The sequence below is a fragment of the Nesoenas mayeri genome (genome assembly GCF_963082525.1).
Source record: "Nesoenas mayeri genome assembly, chromosome: 9".
In the NCBI taxonomy this organism is placed as follows: domain Eukaryota; kingdom Metazoa; phylum Chordata; class Aves; order Columbiformes; family Columbidae; genus Nesoenas; species Nesoenas mayeri.
This window is the reverse complement of record NC_137557.1, coordinates 16,637,807-16,664,488: the sequence shown is the minus strand read 5'-3', so window position 1 is coordinate 16,664,488 and position 26,682 is coordinate 16,637,807. Positions and strand designations below refer to the sequence as shown.

Below are 26,682 nucleotides of genomic sequence, written 5' to 3'. Positions count from 1 at the left end.
TGCTGGAGGAAGGAAGCACCCAAGGAGCCTCTCCCATGGGTGCAAGGCACCCTCTCGTGGTGAGTGGCCCCGGGCAGGACACGAGTGTGCCCATGGGTGCCCATCGAGGGGGACTTGGCTCCTTGGCATCATACCGGGCTGTGCTGGGATTTGCCTTCTCCAGGTTCAGGGCAACCACTGTTTCTCATGGGTTTGCCCCCACCTCTCTCTCCTCTCCCTGCTTTTATGCAAGGGAAATCAATAATTTTGACAAAAGAGTTGAAGCTGGCTTTCCCCCCAGGTTGAGATCAGCCTGCCCTTCTCTCTCTGACACTTTCCCTCCCTGTGAGGAGCCTGCAAGATAAATCAATGCTTTGCATAAACAAAGCCCCAGAGAGGTGTCTGTGAAAAACTAGCACTCAGGAGGTTTCACAAATGCTGGTATTTCCATGAGAGGAAAGCAGGAGAAGTATTTTATTCTGTAACCCCTTACCCCAGGGAGGGGTTTCTCTGTCTGGCCACCGAATTTCTCCCTCTCCCACCACCTGGGAGCCAAGTCTCAGTTTGCTGAAAGGTGCCTCCCCTTCCTCTCGCCCCTCCAAGTCTCTTTTCCTGCGGGAAGGCTGCGCTGCTGGCGCCTTGTCCTGCAGCCTCGGATGCGAGCGCAGCAGAGGGGAGCTGGGTGTCCCTACGGGTGGGCGAGCACTGTCACCCCACCACTGTTCCCATCCCCAAACTGGCGAGCCCTGGCTCCCACCTGCTCCCCACGCACCGGTTTCCTGCGACTTTAAAGTTCCCTCGGCGCGCAAAGCAAAAGAGGGAGGAGAAAGGGTTTCATCATCGCTCCCGGGAGCAGACTTATAAAAACTTTGCGCTCCGGCTTCCCGCCTCACTCGCGGGCTTGGAGACTTTTCGGCACGGACCGTGTGTGCTGCCGGAGGTGGGACTGGCTGGAGAGGGACAGCAGCCCAAGCACAGCCCAGCTATTCGGGGCTCCCCGGGAAGCTGCCACAATGGGAGTCCACCCTGAAGCCAGCAAACCCCCAGCTGACATCCCCAAAAAGTCCAGCACCTGCTCCCGGAGTATCTTCTGCAACATCAAGGTAAGGAGTGGTGCCTGGCAGGGATGCACCATGGCCCCGGTGGGGAGCAGGAGGATGCTCACGCAGGGAGCGACCCCCATCCATCCCACAGGTCCCCACATCCCCGGTACGAACTGCCAGTAAAATTACGGGTGTTTGCTAAGATGCAAAATTTGAATCCCAACTCCTCGGGCGGCCCTGGATAACGCTGCTGAGGTCCATCCCGCTCGGTGGGTTTTGGGGTGGTACCCTGCCTGGTGCGGGGGTGTTGTGCCCCGTGGAAGCGGCGTGGGTGGCTCTCCGTGGGCAGCTCTCCGTGGGCTGTGGAGCTTCTTACCCACGGCGTCCGGTACAGAGTGTGCTGCTGCTTAGGGAATGATTAACCACATCCTGGTGCAAAAAGAAAACACTGCCCTATAACAACACTGACCTTGCTTTAAAAACCGGGGTGAGCAGGGCATTTGGAGTGACAGAAGCGAAATCTTGGCGGGTTGAAGTGGGTTTTCTGGTGTTGGTTGCCCAGTTACTCACCTGCCCCTATTAGCAAGGCAGGAGTTGTCACCTTAAAACTGGTCCCTGCCCGAGCTCCAGGCTCCTGATCTCACCGCCTGCGTGAGAAAACACCAGCCACCCAGGTTTTAAACCCTGCTGACCATTGCACTCTTCGCCCCATATTTTTTCCCCCATGCAGCACAGTTTGGCCCATTTTTGGATGGGCACCGAGTCTGTTGCGCATGCTGGTTCCCATCCCTGTGATCTCTGCCTGTTTTCACCAGGATTACCCAGGCTGGGGGGGATTTTTGTGCCTCGTTCAGCAGCACTGCCGCATGTTGGCATCCACGGCAGCCAGGGGCAGTTTTGGGGAGCAGCGGCTCCCGGCAGCACCTGCCCATGGGCAGAGCAGCTTTGGCTGTGCCTGGAGCCAGGGTGTGATTTGCCATTGGTGCTGGTGAATGTGAGCCCGTGTTTGCCACCAAAGAGGGTTTGCCAGCGTGTCCCAGATGAGCGAGTTTTCAGGAGTATGCAGCATCGCTGTCTGAGGTGGCTTTGGAGTTCATCTGCCACCCGTCTTTCCTCACTATGCATGGAGGACAGCACTGCCCACCCCTCTTTGGGCTTTGCTTGCTTGGGCTTGGCGTCTGGCTTGGAGATGGAACAGCTCTGCTGGGAGGACAGGCTGGGAGAGTTGGGGTGTTCAGCTGGAGAAGAGAAGCTCTGGAGAGACCTTAGTGTGGCCTTTCTGGACTTAAAAGGGGCCAATTAGAAAGATGGGGACAGACTTTTCAGCAGGGCCTGTTGAGCTAGGACAAGGGGTGATGATTTTGAACTAAAGGAGGGAGATTCAGACTGGACATGAGGAAGGAATTGTTTGCCCTGAGGGTGGTGAGAGCCTGGCCCAGGTTGGCCAGAGAAGTGGTGGATGAACCATCTCTGGAGACATCCCAGGCCAGGCTGGACGGGGCTTTGAGCAACCTGAGCTGGTGCAGATGTCCCTGCCCATGGCAGGGGCGGCACTGGGGGAGCTGAGGAGGTCCATTCAACACAAACTGTTCTGTGGACTAGATGATCTTTTGAGGTCCCTTCCAGTCCCTAACATCCTGTGATTCTGTGACTCTGAGCAAAAGTTTCAGTGAACTGTGTGGCTGCAGCATCTCTGCTGGGTGACTGGGGGCTGCTGAAGTCTACCATGGTGTAGCTCCTCCACACAGCACGGTGGGGTGAGCAGCAAAGCTTTGGACTCGCTGGGGTGAACAGGTGATATGGTGGGGTGTCCCAGGGCTGGGAACATCATTTCAGATGGTGTCTTCCAGCCCCACATCCCTGAAGGTCCCCACTGCCCAGACTGGGTTATGCCAGCAGGTGACATGGTGGCCCTTTCTGGCTGTGAGCTCGAGGAGGAAGGGCTCAAGATTACTCTGGGTAATTTAGGGCTGCTTATGGGCTACTCTGACATGCCTCTGGGGGAACCTGATGACCTGACCTCTTCTCTGCTGGGGGTGCAAAAGGTGGTCCTGACCCCATCTGGGCTGCTGCAGCGATGACCATTGCTCAGGGTGAGTAAAGTCGCCCAAAACCAGAGCGCTTTTTGCAGTTCACGCTCTTCCCTTCAGCTGCGCGCTTAGAGGGCAGCGTGCAAAAATACCCTGGAAATGCAAAAGCATTGCCAAACTCAATGCCTTTTTCAGGACATAAAGCTTAAATGTTTTAAAATGTCAGCAGGTTTTTGCTAAATTGAGAGCAACAACACAGCCTGACACTGGCGCTGTTGAGGAGCACTTCGGGCTCTATCAACATATGCTTGTTGGCATCAGGTGGGTGATATCCACCCTCTGGGGTGATGGGGAGTCAAGACACCTGTCCCTTGGTGAAAAATTCTTGCCTTTAAGAGCAGATGTGCATAAATTGACAGGCAATGACATCGCCCACCCTTTCCTGACCTGTTCACTCTTCCTGTGCTGTGACATTTGTGTTAAAAATACATATACATTAAAAAAACCCTGCTTCATGGTAGGAAAGCAGAATACTGTGCACAGTTTTTAATCCTCTCAGTCCCCTCAAATTAGTAGCGAACCAAAGTGTCACAACTGGATTTCCAGGTTTGGGAAGTTGTTTTGCTGTGAATGTGTTGTCAGAGGGCAGGGATCTCATTCTGTACAGCTTTAGAGCTCTCATTTGTATGAGAAGCCCCTGGTGCTGCGAATAACAGATGATATAAAGTTTTCCTCCAACACTTGATTGTGTGGGAAGCTGCTGGCATCACCTCACACAGAGACAGGTACTACAAAGGGGTTTAAATTAATGAGACGCAGCGTCCTCTTATAAGTGATGACAGTTTCTGGCCAGGACAGTATTTCCAACACAACAAAATCTCCTGGTTGCAGCCAGCTCCAAGTCCTAATTATGAACCTTGTATTTATTCCCTCTCACATACTGGGATCATTTGCAGGGCTGGGGCCAAAAATAACAAATTATTTTTCCATGCAAACCATCTTTCTCCTCCATGTTCCCCATGACAGGGACCACTGTCTCCCTGCACCGGTTTCCATTGCCCTTGAGGGGGCTTTTGGCACTGGCCCCATTACTGCTGATGTTTGGAGGTGGGAAGCATGATGGGCATCAGAAGTCCTGGTGGAAAGCAGTGGTTTTGGTGGGTCTACAGGGATATGAAGAGCAGGATGGAACCAGCAGCTCTGGGAATGTGTGGTGTGGAGGTGTTGATGGGATGCAGGAGGACCAGGGGTAGATGGATGGATGGTGTGGAGGTGTTGATGGGATGCAGGAGGACCAGGGGTGGATGGATGGATGGTGTGGAGATGCTGGTGGGATGCAGAAGGACCAGGGATGGATGGATAGATGGATAGATGGTGTGGAGGTGCTGACGGGATGCAGGAGAACTGTTGATGGATGGATCGTGTGGAGGTGCTAGTGGGATGCAGAAGGACTGGTGATGGATGGATGGATGGATGGTGTGGAGATGTTGGTGGGATGCAGGAGGACCAGGGATGGGTGAATGGTGTGGAGGTGCTGGTGGGATGCAGGAGGACTGGTGATGGATGGATGGATGGATGGATGGATGGATGGATGGATGGATGGTGTGGAGGTGCTGGTGGGATGCAGGAGGACTGGTGACGGATGGATGGTGTGGAGGTGCTGGTGGGATGCAGGAAGACCAGTGCAGAAGCAGGTTCTCAGTGAGATGTTGCCCTGCTGGCTCATATCCATGCTCTGACACAGCAGGATTTACAGCTGCTCTCTGTATTCCGTTGGAACGTAGTTGGTGACAGTTCCGCATTGCTGCTGTAGCAGTTACTCCCTGTCATACGTGGTTATTACCGACCGTAGCCAGTCCTGCGATTACACCGGCCGGCACCACGGCTCTGTCTACACGGATATTTCAGGCACCACCTGGCTCAGCCAACCAAGTGTTTGCTGTCTGCACCGTATGTCATAGCTGGAATATACCAGGTCATTGTGCTTGTGCTTGTGAGCGCCCTCTCAGAAGGGACAGGATTGCTCAAACCCTTCCAGAAGTTGACTGTTTGTCTTGAATCACCTTGAAGTGAGAAAGCAGGATGCAGGAGGTTTTCAGTCTTTGGGGCTGGGAGGTTGCTGCTGAGCACTGTCCCCTGCGAGAAGCCTGGAGCATCTTGGTCATCCCACAGCCATGGTGGAGATGGGTGAAGAGCAAGGACAACCCCAAACCCTGACATTCACCAGAGCTTGCAGGGTTGTGCTGGCTGGCATGGGGAGGTTGTAGTTGTTCTGCTTGGAAAACATAGGATGAAACCAACCTTCAGGTGGATGCCAGCACCTGCTGCCACTGGGGACACTGAGGACCTTACTGCCTAGAGGAACAAAACAACTTTGAAAGGTGGAGGAGAAGTGGATGGTTGGTCTTTGTGATACCCAAGCATGGCTGTGGATCCCATTGATGCTCCCGGTCCAGAGTCCTAACCATTGCCTTCTGTCACCATGTATATACCCATCTTGCCCAGACAGCCACTGAAAAAGGATTGTTTCCAAGGTGTTATATCTGTGTTGCCCAAAATGTTTTGGCTTCTTCCCCTTTATTGTTTCTTTTGTGGTTTTATGCAATTTTCATTGATAGCTAATTGCTTGTTTGGGATCTCTGCAAACACGACAAGGAGGAGAGCTTTATGAATGTTTTGTTGCTGAGTTGGACTGGTTTCAGCTGGAAGCCAGTTAGCTGGAGAGCGCAGGGGAGCAGCGCGTAATGGTTGGAAGCAGGAGGATAACAGAGAGTTATTGTCACTTATGTCAGCTGGAGGGAGTCCAGGAGGAGATTCAGAAGCCTTAGGGATGGATTTAACTTGGGTGCTGTATTGGGGCAGGGAAAGGGGTGGTATGGAAGAGTGTAGGAGAGGGGACAGCAAGATCAGGAGGAGACTGTGGGCTCTCAGGGTGTGATCAGGATTTGAAGCATCCCAGGGTGAAGATGTTGGGGGCACACAGGGTGCAATGGCCAGGAGTGGGGAGCAGAAGAAACAGGAGCCTTGCCTTGGGATCTGAGGTCCCAAAGCATCAGGACAAGGTTTTTGTCTCTTTCTTTAAAGGGACTAAAGGAATTTGCTGAGAGGAGTGTATTTCAGAATCCCAGAGATGTAACAATTGTGCTCTCACATCCTGTTGGAAAAGATTATGAACTGCTTGATTTAGCTGGTAGCAAGATCAGGAGATTCAACATGTCAATGTCTGTAAGTTTGGAGGGGGAAGCACTGAGAAGAGACAGTCATTGTTGATTAGGACTATTGGTTTAAGCAAGAAAATCAATATGCGAGGAGAGATGATGAGCTGGATGAGTGTTTGTAGCAAAGAAACCAGCAGGGTCCTTAGGACAAGTGGGGTGGCATGGGGAGAAGGACCTGCTGTGACTGGGGTCTTCCAGCATTTGTGGTGATGGTCCCAACATCAGAGAGCAAAGGTTGGGTTTGGATGGATCCATGGTTATGTCTGGTTTTGTTAAGATCATGTTTCTGAAGGGAAGAACCACTTGGTGCTCACCAGCAGCACCAGCAGCGGGATGAGGAAGAAGATGGGGAAGAGCCAGACGGTAAAACGAGTTGGAAAGTTTAGTGGGATCAAGGTCTAGGAGACATGAGACAAGGCAATTTTATGAGGGGCGAGGTGGTTCCATGCCCAAACACAACCAAGGAGTGGTCAGCGTAGATAAGATTATCAGGAGGAGTGTTGCTGATAGGGAGCAGGAGGCACGGCCGGGCCGTGGACGTGCGGGAGGAGTGTGTACACACGCTTGCGGGTCGGGGAGAACAGAGCCGAGCTGAAGCTACCTTCAAGGAAATCCTGATGCACTGCCAAGCCAAGAGAGCTTCAGAAAAACAAAGGAGCAAAGACCCAACTGTCGTGGTTGAGACGGACAAACGACATAGACCACGTTCTTCCAGGATGAAAGTAGTAGATGCCATTTATTGCCACAAGTGCATTTTTATACAGTTTTACCAATTCGTGTGTCTCTTCACTATTGGTTACAAGTTACAGCAGTAACATGTCATTGGCTATTTTTGCTATAATCAATGTTACTCTTCTACTCCCTTCTCTCTCACGGGTACATCCTTAACATCTTCGGATACTCCTTTACTCCCATCTTTCTCACGGGTAGGCCTTCGTATCTTCAAGGCTTATTTCTGTTCCCATGCCCTCCGTCAGGGAATCCACGGACCCACCGTAGTCCCCCACACCCAACCGCTCAGCACCACTGCGCACCCTGGTTGCAGGATGAAGAAAGCTGCTTCACCATGCGCATTGTGTTTTGCAGGCAGGAGAATTTTCTCAGCAGCTTGCGAAGCAGCAAACCCTCACACCTTACACACCGAGGGGCTGGTCTCAGCAATCTCTGCAGCCAAAAACCTCCTTTCCTGCTGACATCTGCCACGGGCACCTGCACGTTAAGGCAGGGATAGGTTTTTACTGAGCAAAGCAGGGTTTGCACAGACCTTGCAAGGGCACAGGGGTAACTGCAGGGAAATCCCATGTGTACATTTCATTGCAAAAAGCGCAAACATTGTTTTTGCAATTGGGGGTCGTAAAGCAAGGGTTACTCAGCAAGCAGACAGTCATCATTACAAGTAATATTCTAGGCAGTGGTGTGCTTCAGGCAATCCCTAGCCGTTTTAATTCTTTTATTAGTTTTTTGCAGTAGAAATAAAACTCAGGAGCCAACTTCTGCCATTGGACCCTCCTCCAGGCTCAGAGGTTTTATGCTAAGGGACGTGCTGCATGGCAGGGTGTTTGATTTCTTCTGTGGATATGTTGCTTTTTTCTTTCATCTTTCATAGTGCATTTTGATCTATAAATCTAGGCAGCTAAGTGTAGGAAAGATATGCCAAGGAGGGATGCATTTCCCCATGTATGTCTGTATACTTTCCATTTCCAGCTGATATTTTCCTTTTGGATTGAGTGATCTCAGCCATCCCTCTGCAGGAGGACCTCTTAGTGTAGTGAGTGTTGATCATATACCAGCTCCAAAATAAACAGCCTATCTTCTCCCTGACCATTATAATTTTGGGGATGCTCTTATAACTTCCTAAAGTTCCTCCTTCCCCTTCTTTATGTCCCTTGCCAACTCAGGAGAGTAAAGTGGAAGAAGTCTACAGAGATGGGCAGGTTGGGGTCTCCTGCTTGGGGCCGTGACTTTCCACCAAGGTCAGACAATTTTGCTTTGGCCCTCCTGAGCCCAGAAGTCAACTCAAACAGTACTGTGCAGAGGGAGAGATCTGACAGCGCATCCTTCCTCCTAGTCCTTTCCAAATATTTACTCCAGACAGATTCATTTTGCATCCTCCTGCAACGACAGCTCAAGGTTTCCACCTTCTCTATCTCCAAGCAGGGCTGCCAAGGTGGAGACACTGATAAACGAGGTGAGGGATGACTTTGGACATGAGTGTGGCTGCCATAGCATGAAGCTGGGGAAGGAGTGCAGAGAATTAACCCTTAACTCACCCCTCCGGGTGGCAGAGAGGACAGGGCAGTGGCAATGCCACACGCAGCAGCATCTTCCCAACAGAGGCACTTCACTCCTTGGAAACTAAAAGAACTTTGTTACCTGGCCTTGATTCTGACCTGTGTCCTGCACACGGATGCCGGGGTTATCAAGCACTTCAAGTTTGGCTTTTTTTTCTTATTTAGCCCAACTTGCTGAGCATTTTATTATTGGCTGCCTTAGTGACCAAGGGATGGTCCCCCACTCTACCCCCTAAAAAAAACTCTTATGAAATAGCTCATCTCTCATAATAAACTTCCCTAAAGTCCAGTCTCTGTGTACCTTTAGGAGCTGTTTGTTAAGGCCAGTAACAGTGGATGATCTTACCTAAGCAACAGTGGAAAGAGAGATAAGGGACTACAGATGCCCACAGCCCTGTCTGCTCCTGGTGCACCCATCCAGCTGCGACCAGCAACCTCTCTCTGACTTCAAAAGCTTCCAACCCCGAGAGCACTCACCTCAAGGATGGTTTTCCCCCTGACTCTTTCTTCCTCATCCTTGTCTGTTTTTTGGCTCTAGGAGACTCCCTCTCCCCTCCCAGAGTCTTATTTTATTCCCCGTGAGCTGCAGGGGAATGGAGAAGGGTGCGAGTGGGTCTTGCGAGGTGGCTGCAAGGACTGAAACACCTTCTCAGCTGTCCCCCAAGAGTGGCCCAGCCACCATGGCCATACCTGGCATCTCACGGGGATGTCTTGGTGCCAGGATAAGATCCTCGTGCCCGGGGACTGCCTGCAGCCCAGCCTGCCCCCCCTCAGCCCCACCAGCCCTCTGGGTCGACTATTTATTGAATGTTTCCTCTGAAGGGTTTGGGTTGGTTCGATCTGATTGAATCTGGGAAACATTGTCCAGGCCATGGAGGGGCTTCCCTGCAACGGGGTGGGTTTATCTTCCTTACAAAAAAGCCATTGCCCTGGGAGGTGTCCGCCTGTCCCCACAAACTGGGTGGGGGGACCAGCGAGGGACTTTCCCCCAGGCGTTTGCTTCCCTTTTAAATGAAGTGGGTCTTGGAAAAGAGTCAAGTGTCTTGTATAAACAGCCCGGAGCCAGGATCGCTCAGACGCTCTGAGGGGAACATGGGGATGATTAAGAGGGGATTTGGTATGCGGGTGCGTGTGGGTGCACGCCTTTGGCTGCCCGGGACCGCTGCTGTCCTGCAGCTCCAAAAATACACCCAGCTCCGATGGGAGCATCTGCTCCGGAGGGTCAGCGCTTTGTATTCGTGGGAGTGTCCCCGATTCCTTAACCTCCCAACGTGCCTTTGCCTTCGGTGCGTTGTGCCTGCTTTGCGTCCGCAAAACCTCCCTTCGAATGTGTTTGGCTCTTCTTTAAAACCTCCTTCTCCGTTCAGTGTTATGGAAGATGGATGACAGCAGCTCCTTCCCCCGCTGGGGCTGCTCGGCGGGTGCGTGGGGCCAGCGCAGCACATCTGGTGCTCTCTGCAGCTGGAAGGGACCAGCTTGGCGCAGGTTTCCATGGACCAGCGGGTTGTGGGTGGTCAGCAGGAACATGTGGGGATGGGGAAGCATGGGGAGAGCGACAGGGATGGGAGACCCATGAGGATCTCCGAGGGGACACGTAGTGCCCCTCATCTCCACCAGTCTTGGAGATCTGGTCTTCCCAGTTGGAGCATCTCAGCTTGTGCCAAGGTCAGGGGGTGCATGGGCTCCTTTTGGGGAGCTCTCTCCCAGCTATTTGCACTCAGAGCCTTCAAGGTTTGCGCCATCATTATTTTAGTTAGAGCTGTCTGCTGAATGCAGGGAAAGTCTGAGACCAGGCTCTCACCTTCAGACAGTCAAAGTGCATCTGGAAAAGCTGAGCTCCAGCTGTACAAGTCCTGGAGCAAAGGCTGTTCTGCTTTGCTCAGGTTGTCACCAATGCTCAAACCCACCTCGGGCCACCTCCTGCCAGCTCTGTCCCATCCTCCCTGTCCTCTCTGACCACAGCTTGTCCCTTCGCCATCCTTTCATGAAGCACAGTCAGTGCTGGTTCCCCATGGTCCATCCATGCCTTGACCTTCTCCCCATCCCCTGCCAACCCCAGCATTCTGGGGACTCGATCTGCCTGTCCTCTTCCCTCCCTGCCAGCATCCCCTCTCTCCCCAGCACATCTCATCTCCCCATCTGCCTTGGGATTAGGCTGACGTTTGCTGCGCTAAATTCAGCCTCGACTATCCACCCTCTTCCCTCCCGGCTGGTAAACAGCTCGGCTCCTCCGGCTCCCGCCTCACGCCGGGAGGGCTCCCCCTCCAGCTGCTCCGCGTCTCGGGCGGTCCCGGCCCGCTGATGTTTAGCCAACGCTTCCTTATTGCAATGATTTCAGTAGGGTCTGGCCAAAGCTGCGGGAACAAAAATTAATGTTCTCTGGCAGCAAGATCCCCCCTCCACTTCTCATCCATGCTGGAGTCACCTCTCTGCTCCAGACCAGCCCGGCGGGACTAGTTACATGGTGATCCCAGGTCAGGACTGGGGAAGAAGAAGGTGGTGGATCCAGCTGTTGCCTGCAAGACTATGTGCTGAGATGAGTGTTTGAATGTAAGAGCTGATAGCTGGAGGGTGTAGAGGTCATTCTGCTTCAGGAGTTTACGTTCACATGTTTCACTTCCACTTTGTCTGTCTGGGAGGGTTTCCCACGTTACACCCCACGTCGTCATTCGGCGGCTTTTTGTCGGGGCAAAGTCCCAGCCTGGGACTTCGTCCTCTCCTGCTCCATGACTGCAGTTGCCAGATGTTTGGCTGATGTCAGCCCATCCGCTGACACCCCTCCAAGATGTGTCTGGAGACCCCATGATGGCAGCTTCCCTCTTTTATAGTCTTTGTCTTTCTACTGCTACTTTTCCGTGCTCTCTAGGTTGTTCTCAGCCTGTCCCCATGCTGCCAGGGCTCCACTTTCTCCTTCCCCTTCATCTTAGTCCACCTCTCCCCCACATCTGTCACCATCTCTTGCATCTCTTACACTTTTGGATACCCAGCTCTGGTTGGTGCTGTTCTCCCTTCCAGGAGAAGCTTCCCAAGAAGCCATCTTCTCACCCATCTTCTTGCCCATCTTCTCACCCGTCTTCTCACCTGTCTTCTTGCCCATCTTCTCCTACCCAAATTCCCTTGCAATTGCTTAACCTGCCTCTGCATCCTCCCCTTGTCCCCAAAAAGCCACTCCACCCACCTCTGGCATTTGAATCCTCCATGTCGGGTGGACAATTTCATTCTTTTTCTGGTTTGGGTGGTGTTTTTTTCTTCCACACAATGGGTCAGGGCTTCTGGACACTACTACCATTTCAAAGAAATACTAATAATGAGTACTGCTGCTCTCCTAGCCAAGGACATAAGGAATTTGTCAGCCCTGAAGTACCTTTGATCCCTCATTCATCATCTTGGGCTTCCCGCCATTATCTTTGTGGGACACGCTTCCGGTATTCAGCAAATATTTGATTTCCTCTGAATTTAAATAAAAATACCTTTTCCTTTTTTTTTTTTTTTTTTTTAAATGATTTTTAAATACTTTTGGCACCGTGTGGATGCATTCCATTCCAATAAAAATAAAGGAAAACTGTTCTCACTAAATATAGATCAAAAGACACTTGTGAGCTGCTTCTTGCATCCCCGGCTGAGAGCGCTTTCCTCTCCCAGGCCACCCGGGCGCTTTTGACCACATTTCTGCCCTGCCCCATAATATTCCCTCCTCTGCTCCAGGCAAGCTCTGCCTCCATTAGGCTTGGTTTCTGGCTCAGCTCATAACCTGGCTCAAGAGAAAGACGCTGTTTTTAGAATACTACAGAGGTTCTCCGGTCGTGAGACTACATTGTGCATATTTCATCTTTTCCCTCTGGGACTTTTAAAACCCTTTTTTCCCACTTTTTCTTGCAACACCCCTTGGAGCAGGTTCTGTTAATTGGCTTTACAGCTGAGTGCATCCAAGGGGACAACTGGAAATACTGGATCTCAGGTAGTCTAAACCAGTATGGGTTCCTTTCAGCGCCAGGGTTGGCCCTAACATGGTCTGTGAGTGGACCAGCTGGGTCCATGCACAGTCAGACCTGTCCCACTTATCACCGTACAACTCCCAGTGCAACAGGTCCTGCTTGGGTTGGAGAGTTGCTCTTGAGGGTTGCACAAGGGTTGCCACAGTGAAAATACCAATTAATATTAGAACCATGGAATAATTTTGGTTGGAAGATGGTTGAGTCCAACCATAACCCACCCCTGGCACTGCCCCATGTCCCTGAGAACCTCATGTCCGTCTGTCCAACCCTCCAGGGATGGTGACTCCAGCACTGCGCTGGGCAGCCTGTTCCAATGCCCCACAGCCCTTTGGGGAAGAAATTGTTCCTAATATCCAATCTAAATCTCCCCTGGCGCAACTTGAGGCCGTTTCCTCTGCTCCTGGTGCTTGTTCCTGGGGAGCAGAGCCCGACCCCCGCTGGCTCCAAGCTCCTTTCAGGCAGTTCAGAGATCACAAGGTCTCCCCTCAGCTCCTGTTCTCCAGGCTAGAATTAATAATGGTAAAACAGAGGAAAGAGAAGAACAGAGCTCCTCACCCTCTCTTCTGAATGCTGCATTGCTCATTTTGCAAAGCCAAGTTACTTAGGGATCCTGGACTGAGCCCTTCAGTAGATCTGTTCCATGTCAGAGGTGCCGCTGAGTTGGCCAGCTTGAGTCCACATGTGTATGACTCTCAAATCCCTCACACTGGGCACGATCTCCATCAGTGACACATCAGCAGGGCACTAACTGGGTACTAACTGGGATGGCATGGCTTTTTTGCCCACAGGTGTTTGTGCTGTGCCACGGGCTTCTCCAGCTCTCCCAGCTTCTCTACAGCGCCAACTTCAAGAGCAGCCTCACCACCATTGAGAAGCGCTTTGGGCTCTCCAGTCTCTCTTCGGGTTTCATCTCCAGCTTGCATGAGGTAACTGGGTGAGACACTTGTGTCAGGACCCTGAGGGGTGGCCACAATGTGGGGGACCTTTCCAGAAAAGGATCAGAATAGCCCAGTGCTTCCTCAGCCATGTCTATATGTGGACACCTCATCACACTTCACTTCTGCCGGAAGGTTTAACGTAGGGTGATGTGGTGAGGACCCGGGCTCAGAGAGGACAGCAGCAGAAAGCAGGTCACTTCAGAGGAGACCTCTCCACCCTGGGTTGTCATACATCTCCAGCAGAGACTTGACTGGGAGACAGAAAACACACAATGAGATTCTTCTCCATTGATCACAGCTCTTACAGCTTTTGTGAAGAAGAAGAACATTTTATTACGAGTAGTACCCAAAACTGTAACCTATGTGCTCTTATGCACTAGAGGACTTACACTCATGAGACTTAGTCCTTATGCTCATGAGACTTAGTGTCTCAAGAAGTAATACCAAAGCAAACTTAATGTAAAAGTCTGTTACTGCAAGAATATAAAGGGAAAAGGATGAAATAGGACATATCCACGCTCTTAAAGAGTAACAGAGTGCAGACAACAGAATTATCTTTATTTCTCTGCTTTACGGGAGAGATTTCTGTGCTTTACTCGTGCTCTGTGTGAGCTCCCCTGCCTGCCCAGGATCACGATCTTTTCTCATTGACAGCTGCAGCAATTCTAAGAACATAAACCACAGAGAGATAAACAAGGGAGCCCATGTAAACATACGTAAAAAGTGTTCTTAGACATACGTGCCGAGGGTAAAATAATATTTAGCTTGCCCCAGGCTGACAAAACCCATGTAATGGTAATTTTATGGTGTTCATCTACTTGCCTGAGTAAGCTGCATGTTTTCATATCTCTTTTAGCTAATCATATACGCACTTGCAAATGTCCAGAGTCACAAACATTTGCATTGAGCTGGACTTTGTATCTGGGCTCATGCCTGCTTAGAGTCATAGGAATGGAGGCCATATGCTTCATTTCTTGCTGTGTTTGGGGGAAAGATTAGTTTATGCCACATCCTATGGGCTGAGGGGCATGTGTGGGTGCTGAGAAAAAGCCCCAGCCAGATGACCGGGAGGTTCAGAAGCCATCCGTGACAACAAAGGGGACAGAAGCCAAGGAGTTGGCTCGCTGGTTTGGATGAGGAGGGAGCACTGACTTGCAGGGTGAAGGACTTGCTGTCCTGTTCCTGCTCTTGTGGGGGTCAAACGCCGCCTGATAAGAGACCCCTCCACCCACACAGGCAAAGTCATGGGGGACCAGTTATCATGTCGTAACTTCCTCTGTGATGTCTTCTAACGTTCTCCCCGTTTCGCTGTGCCCTTTCCAGATTGGCAACGTGGTTCTCATCATCTTCGTCAGCTACTTCGGCAGCCGAGTTCACCGCCCGCGGGTGATTGGCGTGGGGGGGCTGCTGCTGGCGCTGGGTGCGTTCCTGGTGACCCTGCCCCACTTCCTATCAGACCCCTACGAATACACCACGCTCAGCGCCGGTGAGTCCCACCACCCCTATCACCATCAGGTGGCCCAGCACAAGGACACTCTGGGCTGGGTTGCCTGTCCGTACCCAAAAAAAGGGATTTTATCCAGCACACACACAATTTAAACTCAGTGTTTGGAGGTAAAGGCTTAAGGTTTAAGTCAGGCTTAATTTGCTATTTTAAGCCTGACTTCAGTACAGTTTCGCGACTCCTTCTGAATGCAATAATTATCTTCTTCTGCCTTTCAGGCAACAAGACCCAGGCCCAGGCTGAACTTTGCTACGCAGATAATAAATTCATGTGCCCAAATGCCACCCAGGACCCCCAGAAGGAGGCCAGTAGCATATGGGCAATGATGGTCATTGCCCAGCTGCTGGCTGGGATCGGGACGGTTCCCATCCAGCCCTTCGGCATATCCTACGTAGATGACTTTGCAGAACCAAACAATTCCCCACTATATGTTGGTAAGTGGAACCGTTGCTTTATGTTGTATTGTTTCTTCCAGACCTTAGAGGTGAAATGTAGGGGTGCTTCATCTGGAGAGGAACTGGTGGACATGGGTAGAGCAGCCAGTGGGACTCAGATGAGATCCTCCCCTGTTTAAAGGCCGGTCCTTCTCTTCCCTTGATCATCAGCTGTTCTCCATAGGGTTATATTTATGGTGTGTATGTTAGGAAGCCAAAGAATCAGGGCAAGGAGATGATATGGATGAGCTGGGGCTTCTCCCTTGCGTCTGTGAGAAGTTATGCCATCCATGGCAGGGAAGAGTAGTAAGGAAATCTTCTCAGAGGCCATGTCCTGCTCTTCTTGAGCATCAGTTGAGCATGATTTAACCAGAGGTACAACAGCCTGTGGGAGCCAATTAACCCAGATTTTGCATCAAGGGTTCAAAATTGACATATTTTGCCATGGAATTGGTCCCTGACTGGTGGGGCCTCCCAGGCGCAGGAGGACTTGCTGATTGCAAAGAGAGACGTGCTGGCTTCCATGTTAAACTGCATTTTTTAACCTGTGGATGGCAAAGCTGATCTGGTGCCAGCATGCCTACATGAGCTTTGAGCTCAGCCCACAAGTTATTTAAAAACCTGATTTCTTCTGGTGCCGAACAATGTCTTTAAAGCAGCCAAAGGTGTCAGAGTGATTTAGGAGTCAAGGCGGATGTTCCAAAATAAGGTAAGTGCTGCAGGAGAAGGGAAAGCCTTGGGGATTCAACTCCCAAGGACAGGTTTTGTACAAGCCCTGGAGTGCTTGGAAGGGTCTCCAGACCTACCCAGGTGTGCTCTGCTCCAAGCTCCTGCTGGAAAGGGCTGCTGCACCTCCTCAGAGCTCTGCAGAATGTCTCCTGTGAGGAGAGATTTGATTAAATATAGTAGTCTGGGCTGGCAAAAGGAGGGACAGAGCATCCTCATCCTCGTCTTCCCTCCGTGACGCGGGGTCACTCTTCCCTGAGTGCCCTTTGGATTCCCAAACCTGCAGACCCTTGTGATGAGGGAAAATGAGGCTGGCTTGTTCTTCATAATGTTGGTGGTCACTTTAGGGCTGTGGGAGTGTCCGTGGCAGGGGATATTGCTATGGCGGGTCTGGATTACTGCAATACAACATAAACAGCATTGCTCTTTGGGTCTTGTTCTGGTTTAGGTCTCGGCATCCTCCTATGAAAGGGAACGCCACCATCTATGGTATGGGCTTAAATACATCCCTTAGAGAAGGATCTAAAGACCCTGCCCATCAATACTTAGGTTTATGTTGTAAAAACAAAAGTGCTGCCTTGCCTAACTGGAAGAAAAAAAAAAAAAAAAAAAAAAAAAGGCAATAAAAGCTTTTAAAATAGTTACACAGCTGAGGCACAGCAGAGGGATCAGGCAGTTTTGTACCAAGCGTGCTCGCAAGCGTCAGATCAGCAAAATGCACAGAAATGGTCAACGCCGTGCAAGCAAACTGTCTCCTTTTGCATGTCTTAAAAAGGTTGTGCAAGGAGGTTCTTTCAGGGAGGAAACTTGAATGCTTTTTCATTCCAAAGGAGTCGAAAGGAAACATTTTGACCTTATGGGTTAGGTCCAAGTTATCTATTTCTTGGGCGGGATAGTTCAGCTGAACCGAGGGTGACCTGCTGGCCTCTTTGCCCTCAGCATCTTTCACCTCCCCTGAAGTTTGCACCAAATGCTTTTTGCTTGGACCTAAGGACTTTCTCATCATCTGCCACTTGGTAAAAGATGGTTTATCTCCTCTGCATGTTGTAACACTATTCCCAGCCCACGTGGGAAGACAAAAGCCATATCTGCGGTGAAGCTCCTGCTCACATGGGTTCCCTCTGCTACTTTTTTTCAGCCATCCTCTTCGCCATTGCCGTGTTCGGCCCTGCTTTTGGGTACTTGCTGGGCTCCGTGGTGCTGCGGCTCTTTGTGGATATTGGAAGAGTTGACATTGGTGAGTATTTCTCATGTAGCAGTGGTCTTCCTAAAAGTCTCCAGTGAGTCAGAAGGTCACTAGGTTACCAGTCCTGTGACCCACAAAACTTGCTATCCCGAAAAGACCTGACCTGGAATGGCACCCCCAGTGCACTTCTCCACTCCACCTCCCCATGAAGAAGGCTACAGGTGCTCCTGAAGCCACCACCGAAGCAGAGACCTGCGGTAGGGACATTTCAATGTCCTGCTCATGGTGCTGCACTGAAGCACTGGCAGTCATTGCTGGGGTCTGCCCACCACACTAAGTATCACACTACTCCAGCACAGTGGGGAAGAGGAGCAGGGACACCTGAAGCATCCAGGGATGGAGAAGACAACCACAGGGCAACCATTGCATGGGAAGGCTTGAGTCTACCCATCCTCCCCACCACCCTCCACCAGCATCTGCACAGTGAGGGACTAAGCCAACACCACCGCAGGGCTTATTTTCTTTATCTGCGGTGTGTGCTTATTATTTCTGGTAACTTAATCACTAAGGAATTCTTCCCAGCTCCATCATTAATGTGGTTTTTCCTGTGTTTCCTTAGGGAGATCAGAGCTTGCCTGACATTTTTGTCCGGTGCCTGATAAGAATAATAAATGAACTTGGGGCAGGAAATGGCAAAAAGCCTTGGCTCGCTCTCCATGGCGGCAGACGGATTTAGCAACCTCTGCCCGGTCGCTCCGTGATGACGTCCAAGTGGAATGGTCCTGTTTGGGGAAGCGGGGCAATTGTTTCAGTGGGGCGTGGGCTCTTCTCCTGCCGCATCCTGGCACAGGGATCCCACCCAGAGGCTGCTGCTTGTTCCTTTCTCAGCTGCAACATCCCAGCCATGGGGAGATGTGGTCCCCATGCCAAGCCAAGCAATCTGTCACCCTCCTGTGAGCATCACTTGGCCCAGCCAAAGGATGTCTGTGCTGGAGACGGAGTGGCTCTCACCTTCTCCTCCTTTTTCCGGAGAAGGCGCCCAGAGTTTCATCCACTCGGAAACCAGGCGCATTAACAATGTTCTTCTGCCGGCACGGGCCCTTCCCTTGGTTTCTGCAAGCCTGGAACAATGGGAGAACACTTTTTCCAGGAAGGTGGCTGTGCCCTTTCCCGGTCCCTGTCTCAGCATCCCTGGCAGGCAGTGTGGTCCAAACCCACTGTACGCACCAGGCGGAGGAGGATGGAGCTGGGGCCCCGTCATTGCCGCCTTGCTGGCTGGCTGAGCTGGGAAGCGTTGAACCCATGCCACCAGCATACTTCATGCTGACGAAATCCATCCCGCAGTCATTCGGCAGGCTCGGGGCACTTTGGATGGGGAGTGTCGGTGCAGGATCCTGGCTTAGGGGAAAGGACGTCAAACACAAACAGGGCTGGTCTTGCTACCAGCACCGGTGGGTGCTCCCACCTCCATCCATTTGCTCTAAGACACTTGGGCTGTACCTATACGGACCCTTCATGCCCCAGCAGTCCGTGTTTGCAGGGACATTTGCCACTTTCACCCTCAGGTGTGCAGGAGCAGAGCAATTATCATGGCTCCTTATGTCTTGCAGCAACAGTGGCCCTGACGCCGAGGGACCAGCGGTGGATTGGAGCCTGGTGGCTGGGACTGCTGATCTCCTCAGGCTGCTTGGTGCTCACATCCATTCCGTATTTCTTTTTCCCTCGGTACATGGTGAAAGGACAGGTGAGACCTCCTCTCTGGAGGGCCAGAACATCTTGGTTCTGGGGCTGCGCTCAGGGAGGGAGAGGGGTGGGAGCCCAGCAACCCTTCTCAGATGTGGTTACAACTTCCCACAAGGGAAAAGTCTTCCAAACCAGCTCAGAACCTCTAACATGTGAAGGACCAGGCCCTTTGCTTCCTTACCACCAGCTGGAGAGCCGGAACCACCACAGCTCAGCAGACCAAAACCAGACCTTGTGCCCTTCCCACTGGCTGTGCCAACAGCATCTGTTGGGATGGTTTTGGGTAGACCTGTGTCTTCCCTGGGACAGAACAATGACTTAGGAGGGGCTGATAAGAAAGATGGGGACAGACTTGTCAGCAGGGCCTGTCGTGATAGGACAAGGGGTGATGGTTTTAAACTAAAGGAGGGAGATTCAGGCTGGACATGAGGAAGGAATTGTTGTCCCTGAGGGTGGTGAGAGCCTGGCCCAGGTTGGCCAGAGAGGTGGTGGATGAACCATCCCTGGAGACATCCCAGGCCAGGCTGGATGGGGCTCTGAGCAACTTGAGCTGGTGCAGATGTCCCTGCTCATGGCAGGGGGAGCACTGGGGGTGCTGGGAATGTCCCTTCAACGCAAACTGTTTTGTAATTCTATTACTGTGTGTCTTCTTGTGGTTTCTGCACGCAGTCTTCCTTGGTAGAGGTCTGTCTGTGGGGACTCAACCCTTCTGGGGTGTTCTGCTGGTGATGGTTGTATCTTAACCCCTCCACTGCAACATCCTCTGCAAGGTGACACTCCCCTGACACCTACAGTGTCATCAGCAGTGACAGCTTTTCTACAACAGGCAGAAAACCATCATGCTTGGCTGGGGGTCAGGGGCACTTGGGACAGACTCTGCTTCCCCTGAGCCTCCTTGAGTGCCGGGAGGGTCCTGGTGCTGACCCTCACCACCTGCTACTCTGCTTTCCCTCCCCAGGACCCAAAGGCAGAGGCTGGGATGCTGAGGAAGATGGAGAAGGGGACGCCTGAAGAAACCTCCCTGCTGGAGTTTGTAAAAAGTAAAGAGTTGGCACTGGATGATGGGGGTGATTGGGAGCACCAGGCTGTGCTGGGTGGGTGGAGAGCAGCTGGAAAGTGCCAGGTGGAAAAGGACCTGGGGGTGTTGGTGACAGCGGCTGAACATGAGCCACCGTGTGCCCAGGTGGCCAAGAGGCCACCAGCGTCCTGGCTGGTACCAGCACTGGTGTGGCCGGCAGGCCCAGGGCAGTGACCGTCCCTGTGCTGGGACCTGGGGAGGCCAAACCGCCAATCCTGGGGGCAGTTCTGGGCCCCTCACGCCAAGAAAGGCCTTGAGGTGCTGGAGCGAGTGGAGAGAAGGGAACGGAGCTGGTGAGGGGCTGGAGCACAAGTGTGATGGGAGCGGCTGAGGGACCTGGGGGGTTCAGCTGGAGAACAGGAGCTGAGGGGAGACCTTGTGATCTCTGAACTGCCTGAAAGGAGCTTGGAGCCAGGGGGGTCGGGCTCTGCTCCCCAGGAACAAGCGCCAGGAGCAGAGGAAACGGCCTCAAGTTGCGCCAGGGGAGATTTAGATTGGATATTAGGAACAATTTCTTGCGCAAAGGGCTGTGGGGCATTGGAACAGGCTGCCCAGGGCAGTGCTGGAGTCACCATCCCTGGAGGGTTGGACAGACGGACATGAGGTTCTCAGGACATGGGGCAGTGCCAGGGGTGGGGGAACGGTTGGACTTGATGATCTTGAGAGGCTTTTCCAACCAAAATGATTCTTTGATTTTCCTATGGCCTCAGACATCCCTTGCATTAACTCACTGGGAACAGCTTAAATGTGGCTTTTTTTCATGGTGCAAATTGCTGACCTGAGGCTCACATGTCCAAAACACATTTTTCCTGCTGTTTCGCTGTAGAATTCCCAAAGATCTTCCTCCGGCTACTCCTCAACCCCCTCTTCATCCTCCTGGTGCTGGCTCAGTGCAGCTTCTCCTCAGTCATCGCGGGTCTGTCCACATTCCTCAACAAGTTCCTGGAGAAGCAGTACGGCGCCTCCTCCTCCTACGCCAACTTTCTCATCGGTGAGCACAACTGGGTCGAAAAGATCCATCAGCCAGGAGCCACCTGCCCGTGTGCCCCAAGGGTTTTAATTCTGTGGGAGAAAGTCCTTGGAAACTCATTTTCAGCTGAAACCTCAGGATCACCTCAGTGGTTGGTGATTTTCCTGATCTGAGAGGCCAGGCTGTCTTGTCTCAGATACTGTCTAGAATTGTTTGCTCACTTTTTGGGCCAGCAACTGGTCTTGTTGCAAATGTGCAGTCCCACCACATGGGTGAAGTGGGTCTGGATCACTCAGATGATTAATGAAGAGTCAAGAGCAGGCGATTATGCACCAAGCTTGATCTTGCATCACTAAGCCAGACTACTGAGGCTGAGGTTTCTCATAGGTACCAGCTGCCTCGGGTTTTGTTCTGTCTTGGGTAATGGTAGATTGAGAGAGGTTCTCCTGCCCCTCTGCTCTGCCTTGGGGAGACCACACCTGGAATCTTGTGTCCAGTTGTGGCCCCTCAGTTCCAGCAGGACAGGGAACTGCTGCAGAGAGTCCAGCGCAGCCACCAAGATGCTGAAGGGAGTGGAGCATCTCCCGTGTGAGGAAAGGCTGAGGGAGCTGGGACTCTGGAGCTGGACAAGAGGAGACTGGGGGGGGACTCATTCCTGGGGATCAATATGGAAAGGGGGAGTGTCAGGAGGATGGAGCCAGGCTCTTCTGGTGACAACCAGTGACAGGACAAGGGGCAATGGGTGCAAACTGGAACACAGGAGGTTCCACTGAAAGAGGAGAAGAAACTTGTTGGGGGTGAGGGTGTCAGAGCCTGGCCCAGGCTGCCCAGGGAGGTTGTGGAGTCTCCTTCTGTGCAGACATTCCAACCCACCTGGACACCTTCCTGTGTAACCTCATCTGGGTGTTCCTGCTCCATGGGGGGATTGCACTGGATGAGCTTTCCAGGTCACTTCTAATCTCTGACATTCTACGATGTGGTCTGTGGTTTTTCTCAACCACCACAAGGTCCACAAAGCCACCACCTCCACCCCCTGCCAGCAGTGAGGTGCTTGGCAGGCAGGACACCCAGCTGACGCCTTTGTTCCTCCACAGGAGCTGTGAACCTGCCAGCAGCCGCGCTCGGGATGCTTTTAGGAGGAATCATCATGAAACGCTTCGCCTTCTCCCTCCGGGCCATCCCCCGCTTTGCCGTGGTGGTGCTTGTCTTCTCCATCCTTATCTGCCTGCCTATTTTCTTCATGGGCTGCTCCACGGGGCGCATCGATGGGATCTACCCCCCCAGGTAATGCTGGCGCTTGGGTTATTTCCAGCTCCTTGACCTGGTTGTCCATGCAGGTGGGTCCCATGCAGGGATACGTGCAGGTGGAGGGGAAGAGGCAGCAGACATCGCCACGCTTGCTCCTTGATCTCACCTGCCTGGAGGAGATCTAAGTGCTATATAGGACAGAATTCTTAGAAAGGCATTTATTGCTGATTTTCTGTACCAAACATGCAGGGTGGACTTTTTATTCTGGATTTCCAGGGGGAAGTAAGTAATATTAGTGCCCATGTCCACATTAACCTCACACATGTGCACCTCATGCACTCCAGTTTTTCCAGCTGGACATCACCCTTCTCCTCACCCGGGTGGAAACTTTTGGCTCTTACTATGTCTTTTTAAGATTAAAACAACATTTAGACTCCACCCCCGTCTTACTGTCGGGTGCATTGTGCCCATTTGCCAGCAAGGGGCTCCTGGACAGATGTTGCCCTTCACCAGCAACAAGCCTCCTGTCCCAGGGGTGTGATGGGTGGGTGAGGGACAGGACAGCCCATGAGCTTCTCCAACTTAAATAACCGTGAGCGAAAGCAACAGCACTCTGCAAACTCATGTGTGAGCGACACATTTATATTTTGCTCTGAGATATGCACTGCAAATTCAGGAGCGTATGGAAGTCCACCAAGGCAGGGGCACCTCAAGCTTTCTGCATGAGCCCAAGGGTCCAAATGTGAGGAGATCTCTCAGCTCAGCTTCAAGTGCTGCAAGTGCTACATTTTGGGTGACACCTTGGCCTCACTGCATTCACCCCTTGCTGTCACTGTCAGGTCTTGGTTCCTCTGGGAACCAAGCAGATGAACTCCCTTAAGTAGTAAGGCAAGACAGGACAGATAATTGGGTTTGTCCTCTTGACTTTCTCGCTGTCGTCAGGCTTGTTTGGAAATGATCCCGCTTCCAGTTTCTGTCTGAATGGTGTTTCCAGCTGGGGCTGTTTGCACATCTGTTTGTGCAGCTTTGGATGGAGCCCAGATGTATTTCTCCAGGCATTTGGCTGATTTGTTCTCAGCTGGGGGGGTTCGAGGGGAGCAAGTGTGTGAGTACTTGTTTGCAGACATAACATAATTACTGGTGAGTTCCCCGTACACTTGCAGAGGTACCTGCAGGCATCAGGGTCTGGCACAAGGCCAGCCTGCTGCTGGCAGTGTCCCAGCGCAAATAGGAATGGGGAAACTGGCTAACGACTAAGAGGGATTTTTCTTCCTCATGTCTTATTTCTTAATTTTTTAAATTTTGTTTTCTCCTCTTTTTTGGCAGTACATTGAGTTCCCAGCAGCAGGTTAAGGCTCCGAGCGGGTGCCACTGCTCGGAGCAAATCTTTCACCCCGTGTGCGGAGAAAACAACGTGGAGTACATCTCCCCCTGCTTCGCTGGCTGCACCAACAGCACCAGCACCGCTTCCACTCCCAAGCAAGTGGTGAGTAAAACGGATGGTTTGCGCCTCGCTTGCTGGTGACGGTGCTGTAGGAACCTGACAAATGCAATAGTGTGGAAGAGCCTTTTTGATGCGGGGAGGTCAGTCAGGGGTGCTGGAGTCCTGAGAAGGTGCCACGGAGAGTTGCTGCAACGCCCAACAACAGAACCCAGGGAATGGCAGAAGATGTGCCAGGGAGGGTCAGTGGGACATTAGGAAAAGGTTCTTCACCCAGAGGTGCTGGACACTGAACAGGCTCCCCAGGGAGGTGTCACAGCCCCAACCTGACAGTGTTCAAGAAGAGACTGGACAATGTCCTCAGACACACGGGGTGACCTGTGGGGTTGTCATTGCAGGGACAGTAGTTGGACTCCATGATCCAGTGGGTCCCAACTTGGGACATTCTATGATTCCATGAGGCTGCTTGGGGAAATGGGGACCCTGACACATGCCATTGCAGGATCCAATGGCCATGCCTTAAAATTGGAGCTGACACTCTCGTCAGTCTTCTGCAAAGTGATGTGGTTTGGTGCATCACTAAAAACCCTCCTCTCGGATTTGGGTGGTTTAAGTTTTTGTTGTTGTTGTTGTTTTGTTTTATAATTTTCCTAAATGTTTCCAACAGATCTACAAGAACTGTTCCCTGATCCCTGCTGGGAAAGGGCTGTCCTCTGCCAAGACAGGCTCCTGCCCGCTCAGCTGCTCCCACATGCTCCTCCCTGCCATATTCCTCATCTCCTTGGCCGCACTGGTCGCCTGCCTGTCCCACAACCCCCTCTACATGATGGTTTTACGGTGAGCAACGGGGCGGGAATCACAAGGCACAGTGGGAAGCGCGATGTGATGGGATCAATGGGGACTCTTAAATGTGCGACTGGGCCAAGACGCTTGGCCAAACACAGCTCTCCCCCGCAGGGTGGTGAACCAGGACGAAAAGTCATTTGCCATCGGAGTCCAGTTTTTACTAATGAGGCTGCTGGGTGAGTGTCCATCTCCTAACGAGGCCGGGGAGAGACGGTGGGTGCTCAGAGCTTTGCTGGAGCTCCAGGAGGTGTTGAACGCCCTGGAGACGGCAGGCAGGGCGGGCAGCCTGACCCCATCCTCTCTCCTGCACAGCCTGGCTGCCAGCCCCGGCCATGTTCGGTGCCCTCATCGACTCCTCCTGCATCTACTGGCAGAAGCAGTGCAGCCAGCGCCGGTTCTGCGCCTACTACAACAACGATTTTCTCCGCAACAGGTACCCCTGCCCTGCGTCCCCACGCCCCCCAGGCAGGGATTACCACTAAGTGGTGACCATCCCTGGAGGGGTTTGACAAACATGATGAGACCACATCTGGAATCTTGTGTCCAGTGGTGGCCCCTCAGTTCCAGCAGGACAGGGAACTGCTGCAGAGAGTCCAGCGCAGCCACCAAGATGCTGAAGGGAGTGGAGCATCTCCCGTGTGAGGAAAGGCTGAGGGAGCTGGGGCTCTGGAGCTGGACAAGAGGAGACTGAGGGGGGACTCATTCCTGGGGATCAATATGGAAAGGGGGAGTGTCAGGAGGATGGAGCCAGGCTCTTCTGGGTGACAACCAGTGACAGGACAAGGGGCAATGGGTGCAAACTGGAACACAGGAGGTTCCACTGAAAGAGGAGAAGAAACTTGTTGGGGGTGAGGGTGGCAGAGCCTGGCCCAGGCTGCCCAGGGGGGTTGTGGAGTCTCCTTCTCTGCAGACATTCCAGCCCGCCTGGACACCTTCCTGTGTAACCTCATCTGGGTGTTCCTGCTCCATGGGGGGATTGCACTGGATGAGCTTTCCAGGGCCCTTCCAGCCCCTGACATTCTGGGATTCCATGAAGCATGAAGAGGAGGTTCTTAGAGACATGCTTTAGTGACAGTGTTGGGTTGATAGTTGGGCTCGATGATCTTGAGGGCCTCTTCCAACCAAAATGATTCTACATTCCCCATCTCATCCTGGTGCTGGTCGGAGGTGCCACCTCCAGACACAACATCTCCCTGCTCTTCTCCTCACAGATACCTGGGGCTGCAGGTGGGCTACAAGGTGATGGGCACTGTCCTCCTCGCCCTCATCGGCTGGAAGGTGAAGAGGAGCAAAGAGTATAACGTGCAGGAGAAGGCAGCGGGGCTGGTGTAGCCCCCTGAGGACTGACTCCACACCCCATGTTACCAGTACTTTGCCTTTTTTGGGTTTGTTTTGCCTCCCATGGCAGTGACTTTACCTCGGCAGCTCCAAGCTCCTCTCCTGCAGCCCGTGGCACCGCCGTGCTCCTGGCAAGGGACATTCTGTGCCAGCCCCATCCTGGCACTGGTTTCTCTGTCGCTTTGGGGAGGGCATGGCCCCCAGCACCTGGAGCAGGAGGGAGATGGGGGCTGGACCACAGCCACATCCCGTATCCCAGAGAAGTACCTGCTGCGGGTGACGGTCCCAGCTTTGGTGTGACGTTCCCAGCTCTGGTGTGACATTCCCAGCAGGGTGATGCCCTCCAGCTGGGACAGGAGCAGGGGGACAGCTGCCACCCCTGTGGGGCTGCCCTGCGTCCCCCTGTCCGCTCCCCTCGCAGAGGTCAGCGTGGACATCGCACACGTGTTGTGACAAGTTATCACCAAGGGTTTGGTTTTTATTTTTGCAGAACATTTAGGGGGGTTTTTGTTTTTGTTTTTGTTTTTAAATAAAGGTCACTTTTCCAACTGTGGGGCTTTGATGGTCTTCCCCCACGCTGAGAACTGTCCCCACAGGCAAAGCAAGGTGGGGGAGCTGCCTGCAGGTCGCATCGTGACATTGTGTGTGTCCCTCACCGCCAAAGGTGAAGAAAT

The 26,682-nt window shown here is 52.5% G+C and overlaps 1 protein-coding gene across 1 annotated transcript; it reads left to right on the top strand.

Moving 5' to 3' along the window:
• Positions 1-992: 992 nt before the first annotated feature.
• SLCO2A1 (solute carrier organic anion transporter family member 2A1) lies at positions 993-26,002 on the top strand (the record flags this gene model as incomplete). The annotated part of the gene is made up of 14 exons (XM_080349437.1): positions 993-1,082; positions 13,345-13,482; positions 14,818-14,980; positions 15,217-15,432; positions 17,297-17,395; positions 18,955-19,088; positions 20,046-20,127; positions 20,992-21,156; positions 22,230-22,419; positions 23,710-23,869; positions 24,492-24,661; positions 24,782-24,846; positions 24,983-25,103; positions 25,882-26,002. The coding sequence occupies 14 exons, from the start codon at positions 993-995 to the stop codon at positions 26,000-26,002; spliced, it is 1,914 nt and encodes a 637-aa protein (XP_080205563.1).
• Between the last annotated feature and the right edge of the window lie 680 nt (positions 26,003-26,682).